The sequence below is a fragment of the Pungitius pungitius genome, chromosome 12 (assembly GCF_949316345.1).
Source record: "Pungitius pungitius chromosome 12, fPunPun2.1, whole genome shotgun sequence".
NCBI lineage: Eukaryota > Metazoa > Chordata > Actinopteri > Perciformes > Gasterosteidae > Pungitius > Pungitius pungitius.
Genome location: NC_084911.1, coordinates 674,942 through 689,275, shown reverse-complemented (window position 1 = coordinate 689,275; position 14,334 = coordinate 674,942). Strand labels below are relative to the sequence as shown.

The 14,334-nt window shown below is 48.6% G+C and overlaps 1 protein-coding gene across 2 annotated transcripts; it reads left to right on the top strand.

Moving 5' to 3' along the window:
* The first annotated feature begins 947 nt into the window (after positions 1–947).
* LOC119220513 (transmembrane protease serine 9-like) lies at positions 948–13,974 on the top strand. 2 transcript variants are annotated; one of them, XM_062565797.1, is made up of 15 exons: positions 948–4,049; positions 4,121–4,220; positions 4,382–4,494; positions 4,649–4,746; positions 5,279–5,414; positions 6,139–7,579; positions 8,957–8,977; positions 9,177–9,339; positions 9,424–9,692; positions 10,020–10,165; positions 10,249–10,504; positions 10,631–10,802; positions 10,879–11,132; positions 11,213–11,313; positions 11,730–13,974. In XM_062565797.1, the coding sequence occupies exons 6-15, from the start codon at positions 7,525–7,527 to the stop codon at positions 12,003–12,005; spliced, it is 1,713 nt and encodes a 570-aa protein (XP_062421781.1). In that variant the 5' UTR covers positions 948–4,049; positions 4,121–4,220; positions 4,382–4,494; positions 4,649–4,746; positions 5,279–5,414; positions 6,139–7,524; the 3' UTR covers positions 12,006–13,974. The 2 variants fall into 2 exon arrangements, with proteins under 2 accessions (XP_062421781.1, XP_062421782.1); XM_062565798.1 differs by lacking the exons at positions 948–4,049; positions 4,121–4,220 and having other exon boundaries at positions 4,227–4,494.
* Positions 13,975–14,334: the final 360 nt, after the last annotated feature.

The following is a 14,334-nucleotide window of genomic DNA, read 5'->3' as shown; positions in this document are numbered from 1 at the left end:
CATCTTCTCTTCTTGAATCGACAGTTTGGTCGAAGGCGTTTTGTATTTTGTCTAATAGACTCGGTATGCTAACAGTGACGCGATGCTAACTTAGCATGTAGCTCCTCGGCTAAGCTGTGCTATCAGCTGGCTCGCTGTGGTTCTCACGCTGTCACATTAGTTATGAATCATAACTCCCACATGTCATCAGCGAAAGACCAGTACACACAATAACAACATAGAAATGTTAACACATCCATGTTCTATTCTGGTTTTAACACTTTGTTTTTGTATTTTGATGCAATAGGGCCACGGGTGAGTGATGTAATACTCAGTCACAGAGCTGACATGAAGGCCAGAGCGTGACGTGTGTCTGACGTGTGCGCTCTTTCAGCCATGTGGCCTATGGTGGAGGAGGTGGAGGTGCTCACCAGGGCTATGGTCAGAGCTACGGAGGCTACGCTCCGCCCCAGTCAGGTAGAGGACGCCTCCGTCACCTTCTACTCACATCCGGGTGTAGTCAACCCCATGTCCCGCTACGGTCCTCCGCCCTCTAACCAGGGTGGAGGTTACAGCAACAATGACCAGCCCTCCAACGTGAGCTACGACCAGCAGTCCTCCTTCTCGGGGTACAGCCAGCAGCCTCCGCCCTTGTGAGACACCATCCGCTTCTGCTCCACCCTTTTTCAAAGTGCGGCTCTGTAGCCTTGCTCACTCGTCTCCTCTCTCGAGGTTCAGCAGCTACGAAGGAAACAGCCAGCCGCAGGGCGGAGGTCAGACCGGGGCCTACGGGTGTGGCGGGGGCCACCAGCAGCCCCCCCAACAAGGAGGAGGCCACTACAAGCAGCCACAGAGCTACAGCCAGCAGAGCCAGTACAGCCTCGGTGGAGGTGAGGCCGGAGTGGTGGACCACAGAGAAACGAATCAGCACCAACACCAGTGCTCTCACACGTCTCTCCCTCAGGCGACGGAGACGAAAGCCCCCCGCTGAGCGGAGGAGGAGGTGGAGGTGGGAGCTCCAGCGGCCCTGGCGGAGGCAGAGCTCGTGGGGGGGGATTTGGAGGCCGTGGCGGGCCGAGAGGAAGAGGAGGCATGGGGTGAGTGTGTGACGAGAACCCGGGGGCCATGTTGTCAGTACCCACGGGTTACAAGGTCAACTCATGACCCCCCCCCCGGCCACCCCCTCAAAAACACACACACGTGCTTTTGAGAAGAGGTTGTTGCGTGTGCAGAGAGCGCTGCACAGATGTTTGTAGCAGGAGGTCAGGAGGTCACACTGAGTTCTGCTCCACGACCAAGAGACGAGGACACGAACCTCTACGATCTGTAAAAGCTGCTGCCTTCTGCCAGAGGGATTTGTGGGGGGGCACCATCGATGTGTTTATTAGCGAACAGTCGACCCGCCCCCCCCAGCCCATCGTGTTTATTTGTTGGATGTTTATGGTAGCGATCTATAACCCTAAAAAGAATACATGCCCCCCAGTTGTGGAAGAGGAACCAGCTGTAAAATACCCAAAAATAAAGTAGTTCTCGACCTGAAGGCCTGAGGTGACGTTGGGTTTGGATCAAAGCTCCTTGAGGCTCAACGGCACTCAGGCAGCCATCTGATCATCGACAACCAAAGTTCCAGTGATGAAACGTTAGTGATGGATCCTTCAGTGAAAGTTCCAAAAACACTAACTGGAGGCTTCTAAACGACACCACGACTACGTCACTTCCCATACACTCATACACTGTCTATGGACCATCTCTCATCTCAGGGACCTCCTCACACAGCCCATGTTGTGGATGTTCTAAAGTTGCATTGCACCTCGCACCTTCTAAGTTGTCCAGAAGAGCCTGAAGCCAAAAGGCTGCTCCCACACGTGTCTCTTTGTCTGAAAGCTGTGGCCCCCCCCTCCCTCTACACCAAGCATTCCCATCACCTGCCTCTCTCACCTGTCACCACCCCCCTCCCAACCAGCACCCTCTGTGTCATGCTATGCTTTAATCAATCTTTGAATCTTCTCCTAGGCTCTTACCTTCTCTCCAGGCTGGCTTTCTAATCTAAAGCCATCATTGGGACAATTAGAAAAGGGGAAGTCCACAGAGAGTAGTGGAGGAGGTCATGAGAACAGCCCCCCAGGTAGAAGGTGTTGACGTTTGACACAGAAGAAGCAGATTATGCCATGAAATAAAGTAGGTCGCTCAAAGACCTGAACACAACACGACATGGTCTTTAAAGCGTCTCGTCCTGGAGGTGTATGGAGGACGTGGGGTGGTGGGGGGGGTCAGAGTGAAGGTTACCCACAACCCACTGAGAGAAACCGCTGTCAGCGCCAGCCTTCAATGTCCTTCCGCTCTCCTCCTCATCAGAATGGCCGATCGTGGAGGATTCGATAAGTTTGGTGGTAAGTGACAAAAGAAAAGAGATCAACACAAACAGTTTTGTTAAGTTTAAGCAGTCAAAGCTGAAAGGAGGGGGGGAAAAGAGTGAATGACCAGCAGGGGGAGCTAAAGGCTCTTCTATGGTGTCTGTGATGGGGAACACGAGGGAGGTCAAACCTAGAGAATTACCCACAAGCCATTGCAATGTGAAGTTGAAAAGCGGAATGAGCAGTGAAAGACGAGGAGGAGGCACACGGATTGTCATATTCAAAGTATTAAAGACAGAGAAAAACATGAAATCAGCCCATATTCATAAATTATTACATTTTATAATCAAAGCACTTTTGACAAAAAACAGTAAAGCATTATTTAAAATGACCTCATGGTATGAGGAGAGCCCCTTCATATTTACACCATCTAAAGCCCTCAAAGACTCTCACTGGGGGACGGGGGGACACTGTGTCTCCGGGTGGTGAAACCTGCAGAGTTCGACGATAAAGAGCGACACACACACAACAAAAACAACATCGCTGGGGTTGAATGTTTAAGAACTGGTTTTATTGCACAAACGTGGAACTTTATCTGTAAGTGGAATTGCGGTGAATGGAAGGAATGTTTGAAAGGAACCAAACAGAACAATGAGCACATGTTTGAGCCGCACCCGGACAGCTCGCGCTTATTTTGTTAATAACGGAGGGACCCCTGCAGACACAGCGGCATCATGGGTAATGGGTCCGAACCCAGCGGCTCAAGCACCATCGATTCAAAGTTACATTGAGAACTCGGTCAAATGGATCGAAACACCTATTAATGGCAGTATATAATGTGTGTGTGTGTGTGTTGGAGGGCGCTAGGGTACGCCGGAGGGTTGCACAGAGGTCAGAGGTCACCAGGCTCGGTACACGTCCTAAAGGGGCTCTCTGTCCGCAGCACAGCAGCTCTGTATCCACGCCATTAGGTCAGAGGTCAGCCTCCTGCACACTGTGTCTCAGGCGCTCACCGTGACTCAAACGGCCCGACGCAAGAAGGTGTGTCACCTCTGGAATGGTGATGTTTGCTTGGAACCGAGCCGTCAGGTCGGTTGAGGAGCGGCATTCCTCCGTGTGGGGGTGTTTTGGAGCTTGTCATGGAGCTTTTGACTCTTGGGCGTTAAAAATAGAAAAACACACCTGTACCAGCTGTCTATGGAGCAGCTGGACCTCTATTAGCTCCTCTTGTAGTACTTTGTAGTTTGAGGTTCTGCTCCTGCGGGTTGGTGCACTTTGTCGACTCTTTGCATAACGCCTCAGCGGATGAAACGCCATGTAAAAGGAACAGTTCAGATCGGACGCCCTCGCGTCGCCTTGACGATGGTGTAACACAGTGCCTTGAAATGCTTCCTAGCCGGAGATTACCCAGGGTCCTTTGCTCCCATGTGTGGAGAACAATGAGTGAGTGAAACGAGTGGCCAGCTGGAGGGTTCCACAGAGGGTGAAGTGCGTGTGAACGAAACACATGTAGATGTAAAACATGAACAGAGCCAGAGGGAGGCTCTGAAAGGTGGTGTAAATAAAGGTGTAGCATCAAGATGTAGATCAACAAGAAGACCGGCCTGCCGATGATCAACCTGTATGCGGACAGGGAGTCGGGGTAGTTGAAGGGAGAGGCCACGGTGTCCTTCGACGACCCCCCCTCGGCCAAGGCCGCCATCAACTGGTTTGACGGTGAGCTGCCAACCCCATGTCCTCGTGAAGGTCAGGACCTCCATGTTTTAATCCAGTGGTCTGCACCACAGGGAAGGACTTCTGTGGGAATCCCATCAAGGTGACCTTCGCCACCCGCAGAGCTGACTTTGGCGGCCGAGGGGGGGGCAGGGGGGGGGCGAGGACGAGGAGGTGAGAAGTTCTCTGGACTGCAAGGTTGTTTATTTTGAAGAAACGGTCTGTTTTGTTGATTCTTTGGTGGCTTTCAGCTGCGTCACGTGGTCTTCTTCAGCAATGTTCTTTTTGAGGACTCGAGGAGTCAGAAGGTTTGACCCTCGGCTTTCCGCCTGTAGGTCCGATGGGGCGGGGGGGGATTCGGAGGAGGGCAAGGTGGAGGATTCCCAGGAGACAACGGGGGCAATGGAGGAGGACAACAGAGAGCCGGAGACTGGAAGTGTACAAACCTGTGAGTTGAGTCCATTTTTCTCCTGCAGAAGATCTGGAGGGAAACATTTGTAAATGAATCATCTTTAATTGTATGAACTGTGTTCATCATCGAACTAAATGCAGTGTAAAGATTCTTTTAGTTCCTCCTGAACCTTCTGCTCTCTGCTCTGCAGAAACTGTGACAACCTGAACTTCTCGTGGCGTAACGAGTGCAACAAGTGCAAAGCCCCGAAGCCCAAGGAGGCAGAAGGAATCTCCTTGATGGAGAGAGGTCCGAGTCCAGCATGCCCCATATCTACACCTCATGTTCTAGTCCGTCCTCTGAAGGACCCCATGTTTACACCTCATGTTCTAGTCTGTCCTCTGAAGGACCCCATGTTTACACCTCATGTTCTAGTCCGTCCTCTGAAGGACCTCATGTCTACAACTCATGTTCTAGTCTGTCCTCTGAAGGACCCCATGTTTACACCTCATGTTCTAGTCTGTCCTCTGAAGGACCCCATGTTTACACCTCATGTTCTAGTCTGTCCTCTGAAGGACCCCATGTTTACACCTCATGTTCCAGTCCGTCCTCTGAAGGACCCCATGTTTACACCTCATGTTCTAGTCCGTCCTCTGAAGGCCTCCATGTCTACACTTTTTGTTCTAGTCCGTCCTCTGAAGGACCTCTGAAGTACAGTAGTTTGTCTTTCAGATTTCTGTCTTCTGCTTCTTCTCATCTGACGTAGCTAAGTGTAATTTGTCCTGTTTACGTTCTGTCTGACTTTGGGTCTCTGTCAATGTTCTACCTGTTCCTCCGTCAGGAGCTTTCGGAGGAGGAGAACGCTGGGGAGGGTTTGACCGCGGCGGCTTAAGGGGCCGCGGAGGCGAGCATGGTGGCTTCAGAGGAGTTAGAGGCTGCGTGCGGGGAGGATTCAGCCCTGGGAAGATGGACGCGAGGTGAGAAAAAGATAAACATTACCACTGTTATTCCCACCTGACCGCCCTCCGAATGTTCCTCATGCATTGATGCTCTTTCCTATGCTAAAGGATTCATAAAAGGAAGCATTGAGGTTCCTTTCGTATGCTAACGGATTCATAAAAGGAAGCATTGAGGTTCCTTTCGTTAGCTAAAGGTTCAAATAAAAGAAGCATTGAGGCTCCAATCATTAGCTAAGGGATCTATTTAAGGAAGCATTGGTTGCGCTAGCGGTGTCGACGGGGAGGGGGGGTGCTTCCGCCTTGTAATTGCGCGCTGACTGAAAACATGGACGGACGGAAAAACACCGACACTCCGCTGCATTAGAGAGTCCCTTCAAAATAAAATCCCAGGTGATTTTTTTTTTTTTAATTTCCCATGCAAACGGGTCCGCGACCCACCAGTTGAGAAACACTGATCTAGAGGACACAACTAGCTCTCATCATGAACGACACTCTGTGAGGAACCTCCCTGGGACATGAGGACTGTTTGACCTGAGGTCTGCTGTCTTTAGCTGTGTATCTAAGATGCAGCTGTCCCTCGGGTGGAGCTCTGACCACGTCACCCTGACGTGTTTGTTCTGCATATCATGTGTGAAACCCTCACTGCACACACACACTCACTCACTCACACTCACTCACACACACTCACACACAATGCTTATCAGTTGCCGGTGTTGTAATCGGGGTGTTGTTTTTTTTCCAGGGGCGACCACAGACAGGAGCGGCGAGGCCGTCCCTACTAACCACCCCCCCCCACCCCATCCAGCCTCCAGCCCAGAGACCCCCCCCACATCCAGCCTCCAGCCCAGAGACCGCCCCCGCTCTTTGGTAAACTCAGATTCTTTTCTTTGTGAGTAGAAGAATGTGACCCTCCCTCTGGTCTGTTTGCTGATCAACAGCCACACGTATGACACATGGATGTTTTGGACCCCCTGTGTCACTCATTAAAATCCATCCCAACCTTCTAGAAGGAGATGTGTCCATGTTATGCTTTTGAATAAGTGATGAGTCATCGTGCTTCTAATGGCCGATTATGGTCATGATCGTATTAATTGACACACCTGGACTCCTCCTCTCAACCCCTGGAACCATGTGGGTAATTCAGAGAACAGGAAACAAAACCAGAACCTGTTTTACATCTATTTTCTTTTAATAGGCGGGACTGTCTCATGTTCAGTATCACTGTAGAACAAGAAGGAGACGTTTGAACCTCACGTGTTTTTATTCATCAGTAGTATTTTGTATTGTGCAAGTGCTGGTTTTCAAATGAAAAGAGTTGATGAAAAAATTGTTATTTGCTTTCTGCAGCTTTTATACTTTTGGTTATGCAGGAAGTTGTTGCTTCTCCTCAGTCTGTAAGTGGGCGGCGCTTCATGCATCGTCGACTTTAAATTCTCAGAGATTATGTCATCAATGTGGATTCACTGCATAGAGCGGAGTGATAGGAAGAGAGTTTAATAAAACATTCTAGAACCATTAAGTCTCTCATGTTTTAATTAGTTTTGGTTCCCTGACGAACTTCAGAGAACTACGTCATCTTGAAATCTTGTTGACTTCTACACCAAAGATGAGCGACAGAATAAAAAATAACAAATTTCACATTACAGCGCTCTGTTAGCTTTTGTCCTTGTTCAAACTACTTTTATTACATCATCAATTTACAAATGTTTTCTGAGCCATCCTTCAATAAAAATAAGGAAGAAGAATCCAGCATGTCACCCCACCCCCACATCTCGCTAAACTGGTCCCAAGAGGATGATCATGACCACTTTGGTTTCCCTCTGTTTGAGGGTCCATAATGAGATTCAGGGTCCCGGAGGTTGAACTGGTGGGATTCTTCTGGTGATCAGTGTTTTATTGTGGAATCAGTCTCCATAAACTTGCTTCCTTGTCCTTGAAGCTGGACATAAAGAGACCACATCCTTGTGAAATGAGTGGAGGTGTGTTGGGAAAAGTTCCGGTGACATTACTGATAGGCAGAAACCGGTGGGGCAAGGGGCGTGTCCTCGGTCAGGTGTGCATGTGATGGAGGAGGAGCAAAGAAGCCTATTTATGCAGAAGCACACCTGGTGAGGAGCACCTTTCAGTCATGGCTCTCTATAAAGTGATCGCCGTGGCAACCCTGCTGACCGCGCTGACTCCAGGTAAGAAGGCACACACATGACCAATCACGTCACGGCTTCACACCACAAGGCTCGAGTGAAGGCATGACACCTGCGGATCCTGAGCACCGCTTTTATTAAGTGTGAATGAACGTATGAAAATGACCAAAACCAGGAGAGAAGAGAGGACAGGAGCCTCTGAAGTCCTCTGGCTCATTTACCTGAGGCTGGTCTGTCCTCTCAGGGGACGCACAGCAAAGGTATTAAATACAAAAAGAATGAAGCCGCTCTCATATTATGAAGATTCATTAAGGACTAAAGTAGGAATTTCTCCTTTAATTTTCCTTGAAATCTTTTTTAAGCCCTCGTTGGTTTATTTTAGTTTAAGTTGTTTTTATTTCAGTTTCTTAACGATTTGAATCATCGAATGTGGAGCTGATCTTAAGATTAGAGTTATGAGATGTGAAGACGCTGATGACAAACGTGACATTTATTCTCTGTAAAGAACACGAGTTTAAGAAATAACTATTAGTATTATAAGTAGTCGTATCATAGTTGTTAAACAGCTGCTCGATAAAATAAACAACGAGCACATTGATCAAAGGAGAATTAACTGACCTACGTCACCTTGTGTAATAAGCAGCAGTACCAGTAGTACACGGATATAACAAAAGAACAATACTAGTATCTTGTCCTGTCTCAGTATGGAAGGTTTAAACGGCAGTGAGACGTGTGTGTCCACTCAGAGAGAAATGTCCTCAGCCTGTGTCTGTGAGAACAGTGGGACATTTTTTCTCTTTGCTGTCCCCACTGAGACAGACAAGGACATTCCTCACAAATCACAGTCACTAGATAAACACTTGGACAGCTCTGCTCTGTAGAACCGGTCTGAGGAGGACTCGCCGTCCCCTATTCATCAATCAAGGTGACAACAAACACGTGTCCTTTTGCTCGTGGACGTCCTAGCGTCCGAGTGGACAACGTGGTTGGACACACTTCCACTGAGTCCATGAGACAACAACACGTGTGTTTGATTATTGATCCTCATGAGAAACATGGGATGCATGAAGAGGACTTAGGACATAAGACCAGGAAATACACAGTATACATTAGACACATATATCATGAATACTACATAAATATATGTGTGTATAGAAATGTGAGACTGCAGTTCCTTCAGAATACTGTGAATACTTTGTGTGTTATTGTACTTGTGTGACGTTGGACTCACACAAAGGATCAAGAAAACTGCTTGGACATGTTTCACTGTTCTGACATTAGTTCAGATGATAAAAGAATCCTTCTGCTCCTTGAACCAATGGATCCACCAGCTGATCACCCTCCTATTGATTAGATATCAGCTGTCAGTACCTCATTGGTAGCGATATTAAAACTGAGCTGTTGTTTCCTGTTTTCCAGAGTCCCTCTCACAGCTCGCTGGTAAGTTACGTGCTTTTCTTCACTGAACTTTAAAAGAAATTCTAAAATCTGACAGGAAGTCGGCCATTTTGAACTGACGTTTCATATCAGAGTCACATGAATGTTGTCAATGACAAACATGTGGAACCATTCAGTAGATAACATGGTTATTTACCACCAACCATGAAGCTGCTGCTCACTGTGTTTCCCCCCCCCCCAGTCTGCGGTCGGCCCCCACTCAACACTCGCATTGTGGGGGGGCAGGTGGCCCCTGTGGGCAGCTGGCCCTGGCAGGCCAGTCTGACACGGTTTGGGAGTCACTTCTGTGGGGGGTCGCTGATCAACAATCAATGGGTGCTGACTGCTGCTCACTGCTTCCAACCGTGAGCCCCCCCTCCCAACCACAGCAGCTTCTCCTGACTCTGCCCCCCCACTACGCTCTAACGCTCCGTTCCCTCTTTCTGCAGACCCAGCACCAACAACCTAGTGGTGTACCTGGGCCGCCAGAACCAGCAGACCCCCAACCCCAACGAGGTGTCGAGGGCAGTGTCGAGAATCATCAATCACCCCGATTACAACTCGGCAACCAACGACAACGACATCACCCTCCTCCAGCTGACCTCGCCGGTGTCCTTCACCAACTACATCCAGCCCGTCTGCCTGGCGGCACGCGGCAGCAGTTTCTACAGCGGCATCAACGCCTGGGTCACCGGCTGGGGCACCATCCGCTCTGGAGGTGGGTTGGAGGGGGGGGGGGGGGGGGGTTTAACGGTGCTGATGGTAAAGGTGCTATACCACCAAAAGGCGGAGTTTCACTTCAACGGCACCTTTGTGGTTTATTTGGGCAGAACTACCTGATGCTACCTGTCGGTCTGCGTGGGTTCTAATAGACAATACCCTCCTAAATGAAGAGAGTGGAGTCATTTTCTCATAGACTTCTGAAGGACCAGAGGAGTCACCCTCTGGTGGTCACTACAAAAGATGCATCTTTAGAGTTGGTCTCCTCTGGGATGCTGCTCAAAGAGTCCTCCTCTGGTGACTGAGCTGTATCTTCTGCCTCTAGTTCCCCTTCCGTTCCCACAAGCCCTGATGGAGGTGGAGGTGCCCATCGTGGGGAACAGACAGTGCAACTGTGACTACAGAGTGGGCCCAATCACAGACAACATGATCTGTGCCGGGCTGCGTACTGGAGGGAAGGACTCCTGTCAGGTGACCATCTTCATCCCCTCCGCTGGCTGATTCCCTTTGACCCCCTGCAGAGGGTGTGATCCTGAATGCCTCTCTGCTCACAGGGGGACTCGGGCGGTCCGCTGATGAGCCAGCAGGGCGGCGTCTGGGTCCAGGAGGGGATCGTGAGTTTTGGAGAAGGTTGTGCTTTGCCCAATTTCCCTGGAGTCTACACCAGGGTGTCCCAGTACCAGTCGTGGATCAACAGCCAGATCTCCAGCAACCAGCCGGGCTTCATCGTCTTCACCTCCACCGGCACCGACAACGACCTCAGCGTCACCTGCCCCGGCCTGCCTCCGCCCCCGACCACAGCGCCCCAACGTGAGTCCAGACCGCTTTGTATAAATATCTATGTACTGTAGATGTTTCCATACGAGATAGAGATGGAGTTCAAGTAAAGGTGGCATCATCGTTAACTTGACCTCTGACCTCTGGCTGTTCCTCCAGCGGTGGTCTGCGGCAGCGCCTCCCTGAACTCCCGTCTGTTGGGGGGGGGCTCCGTGGCCTCGGCGGGGGTGTGGCCCTGGATGGCGAGCCTGCAGAAGAACGGGAGCCACGTGTGCGGCGGGACCCTGGTGGGCGAGGACGCCGTGCTGAGCGACTCCGGCTGCTTCTCCAGGTGAGAGCGAGGGAGGTGGGCCGGTTAACGGGGCCGAACCGGTCCTTAAACAATCATTCATCTCGTCCTCCTGCAGCCCCCCCTCTCCGTCCGAGTGGACCGTGGTGCTGGGCCGGCTGAAGCAGAACGGGTCCAACCCCTTCGAGGTGACCCTCAACGTGACCAACATCACCATGAGCAACCTGAACGGGTCCAACGTGGCGGTGCTGAAGCTGGCCCGCCGGCCCGTCCTGTCCTCCTACATCCAGCCCATCTGCCTGGACAACGGACGCACCTTCGCCGTGGGCTCCATGTGCTGGGCCGCCGGATGGAACGCCGGGCGAGGAGGAGGTGAGTCCAGGACCACGAGGCTCCTCCCATCCTTCATCCAGATGTTTCATCTCTCACCTCTTTGTCGCTCTCATCCTCAGTGGAACAAGTTCTGCAGGAGTTCCAGACCTCAGTGGAGAACTGTGGGAACGCGTCGGCGTCCGGAGAGACCATCTGTACCGGGACCTTCACCCTGGAGCAGGTGGGGGACCACAGGGGACAGGCCCGTCCTTATGGAGATGCTTTATGAGTCCTTATGTGAACGTTCTTTTATCTGAAACGTTTTAAAATCTCTTATCTTTTTTATTATTGAGGAAGTGTAGAGAGACGTGTAGTGAGGCGGGAAAAGATTTAGTGTGTCACAACACTTGGTACCAGGATGTTCCTTTGCATCCGGGCACAAGCCAGCCTGCTCTTCTGACCCACAATCCTTTGCGCAGCAGATACATGAGCACACAGAATGTGAATAAGCAGTGAGCGGCCTGATGTTACGAAGCCAAGTTAACAGGAAGTGACCATTTGTGGACTAAGGAGGAGTGACCTAGAGACCTGTCAATCAGCGTGCATCGAAGATGTGACTGAACCTGTGTGTGTGTGTGTGTGTGTGTGTGTGTGCAGGGGGACATTGGGGGTCCACTGATGTGTAAGCTGGATGGCTCCTGGTTCCAGGCAGCGGTGTTAACCTCTGGAAACACCACCGGGCAGACGCGAGCACCCGTGATGGTGTTTCCCAAGCTGAGCCGCTTCCAGAACTTTCTGCGTGAGACGGTGGGCTTCTTGTCACCCTCCACCAACACCACGGCCTCCAGCGGGGATCACGTTGCTCACTCCCCCTCCTTCTTCTTCTTCCTCCACTTGCTTGTGTTCTCCGTTTGTCTTCCCCTCTTCCTGTAGGAGCCTCCACCCTCCTTATGTTAGGCTAATGTTGACTGCTGAGGTGAGCTGAGTCATCTTGGAAACCCCTCGTGACCGGCGGGGAGGGGAGGGGGGGGGGGGGGGGGGGGGCGTAATGAAGCCAGACAGAGGGGAGCAGACGTAGCAAATGTAAATGTGGTAAGAAAATAATAGAATTGTGGAATGAGACAAAAGGCTAAACATTATAATATGACTTTACTCTGAAAGACGGCAACCTCCATCTGACCTCACTGATCCATCACCTCTACTTCCTGTTGAAGGACATAAAACATAAAACTACTTCCTGTTTTTTCTAAGGAGCAAAAGACCCACTTCCTGTCTATTGAAGGACATAAAACTACTTCCTGTTTTTTCTAAGGACCAAAAGATCCACTTCCTGTCAGTTCCAAAAACATAAAACTACTTGTTCTGAGGAACCAAAATATCCACTTCCTATCTGTTCTAAGAACATGAAACTACTTCCTGTTTGTTCTATGGACCAAAAGATCCACTTCCTGTCTGTCTTAAAATATAAAACTACTTCCTGTTTTTTCTGAGGACAGATTTTGATATCTGAAATGAAGAATTAAGTTGCACTGAATAAATGTCCCTGTTTTTATTGTTATTTTTTATTGTTATTGGTGAAATCTTTGTTATACGTGATTTTTGTGCTCTGGTGATAATTTGGATTGATTTTAGAATATAATGATGTAGCGTAATGCTCTGAAATCTAAAGGGAGATCATACTCATTGATTACATTACTATTGATTATTACTTCACTAGATCTGAAGAACAGACGATGAGCTACCTGTCAATCATCTTCCTTACATTATCTGAAGTGTCGTATCTACCTGAGGCCGCATTAACAGACACAAATGTCCTTTATGTTATTCGCTCTGAAGATTGAATGTGAAAACACTTCTTCTGCTTTTAATGAAGAGACGGCTGACTACCGAGATGCATTGAACATCTCCTGGATACCAGAGACCACAGGGACAATCGGGATCAATGTGATGGTTTTTTTATTTACTGGATCAGACCAAACAAAAACCAATAAACATATCCTGTTTGGTTATTCAATTAAATCATTTTTCATAAAAAATATGATATCACGATATGTACTTTATAATCTGTAAAGAAAAACGTTTTAAACAGATAATGAATAAGAGCCTTCAGCATGTGACACGCTGCTCAGCTAACGATGTTGAATAGACCTCATACTCCTACTTTTTTTTCATTCTCCATCAACGTATGCTGTTTTTATTAAGTTTTTTAATTAAATTTGTTTTTTATTTATAGGCCTGTCTAAATTAACACATTAATCCATGCAATGTAAGATAAATGCAATAAAATATTTTAATCCCCGTTACAAGGGTCACCTTTGTTTACTTACGGCAAACCGGAAGTAAACAACAATGACCCGGTAACGAAACCGCCGCTAGGCTGTAGTTGAAGATGGAGATAGCTTTTTGCATTGAAACAAGCAAAGGAATTCGTCCACGTGTCAAACATAACTGGGATGAGTGGAAAACACTTTACAAGCTAACTGCACAGCTAAGCTAGCTGCTAGGCTACATCATTGTCAAAATCTACCCTGCGCTGCACACGATCTGAAGAGTACCACCACTGTTGACCTTCCAGTCAGTGGTTGGCATAAGGAGTGAGAATGGTATTCAATACTATTGATAGATTTACCATTCTTGTTTGGTAAATTATGAGATCTCACAACTTTCTTGTCTCTGTTTCTACCAGACTGTGACCCCTGGATTTTGGCCAGAATCAAAGGTTGCTACCCAGTATGAGTTTTAATTATTTTCATTTAATGTAATTTGACACTTTCTATTCACTGTAACATTTTGGTCTGTCTTATTTGAACAATATGAAATATTATTATATCATATATTCTAACATGTTGAGATCATATAATATATTATTCGGCATTTGTTTGTGGTTTGCAAAAGAATGTTTGTTTTTAACTTGCACAAAATAAAAACAATATGTACCTTTCTTCTTTAACCCTTGATATCTTTTCTGGACGTACATTCATCACCAAATAATGTGATCTTGACTGGCTTGATTTTGTAAGTAATGGAAGTGTGTTTGTGTGACATGAAGAATATATTCAACACGATCCTGGGGCGTCATTCATCCCGAGTCTTAGCCGAGTCCGCAACCGGACGCGGGCCGACATGTTTTTTTCGGAAGTGTTGTATACCTGAATCAGGACATTGTATTCAGGTCATTTTGGCAACCTGGAGAAAGTGGACATAACTAAACAGGGATGTGATGTTTTACAGTGAGGTTCAATCCGTCGGTACAATAACAACA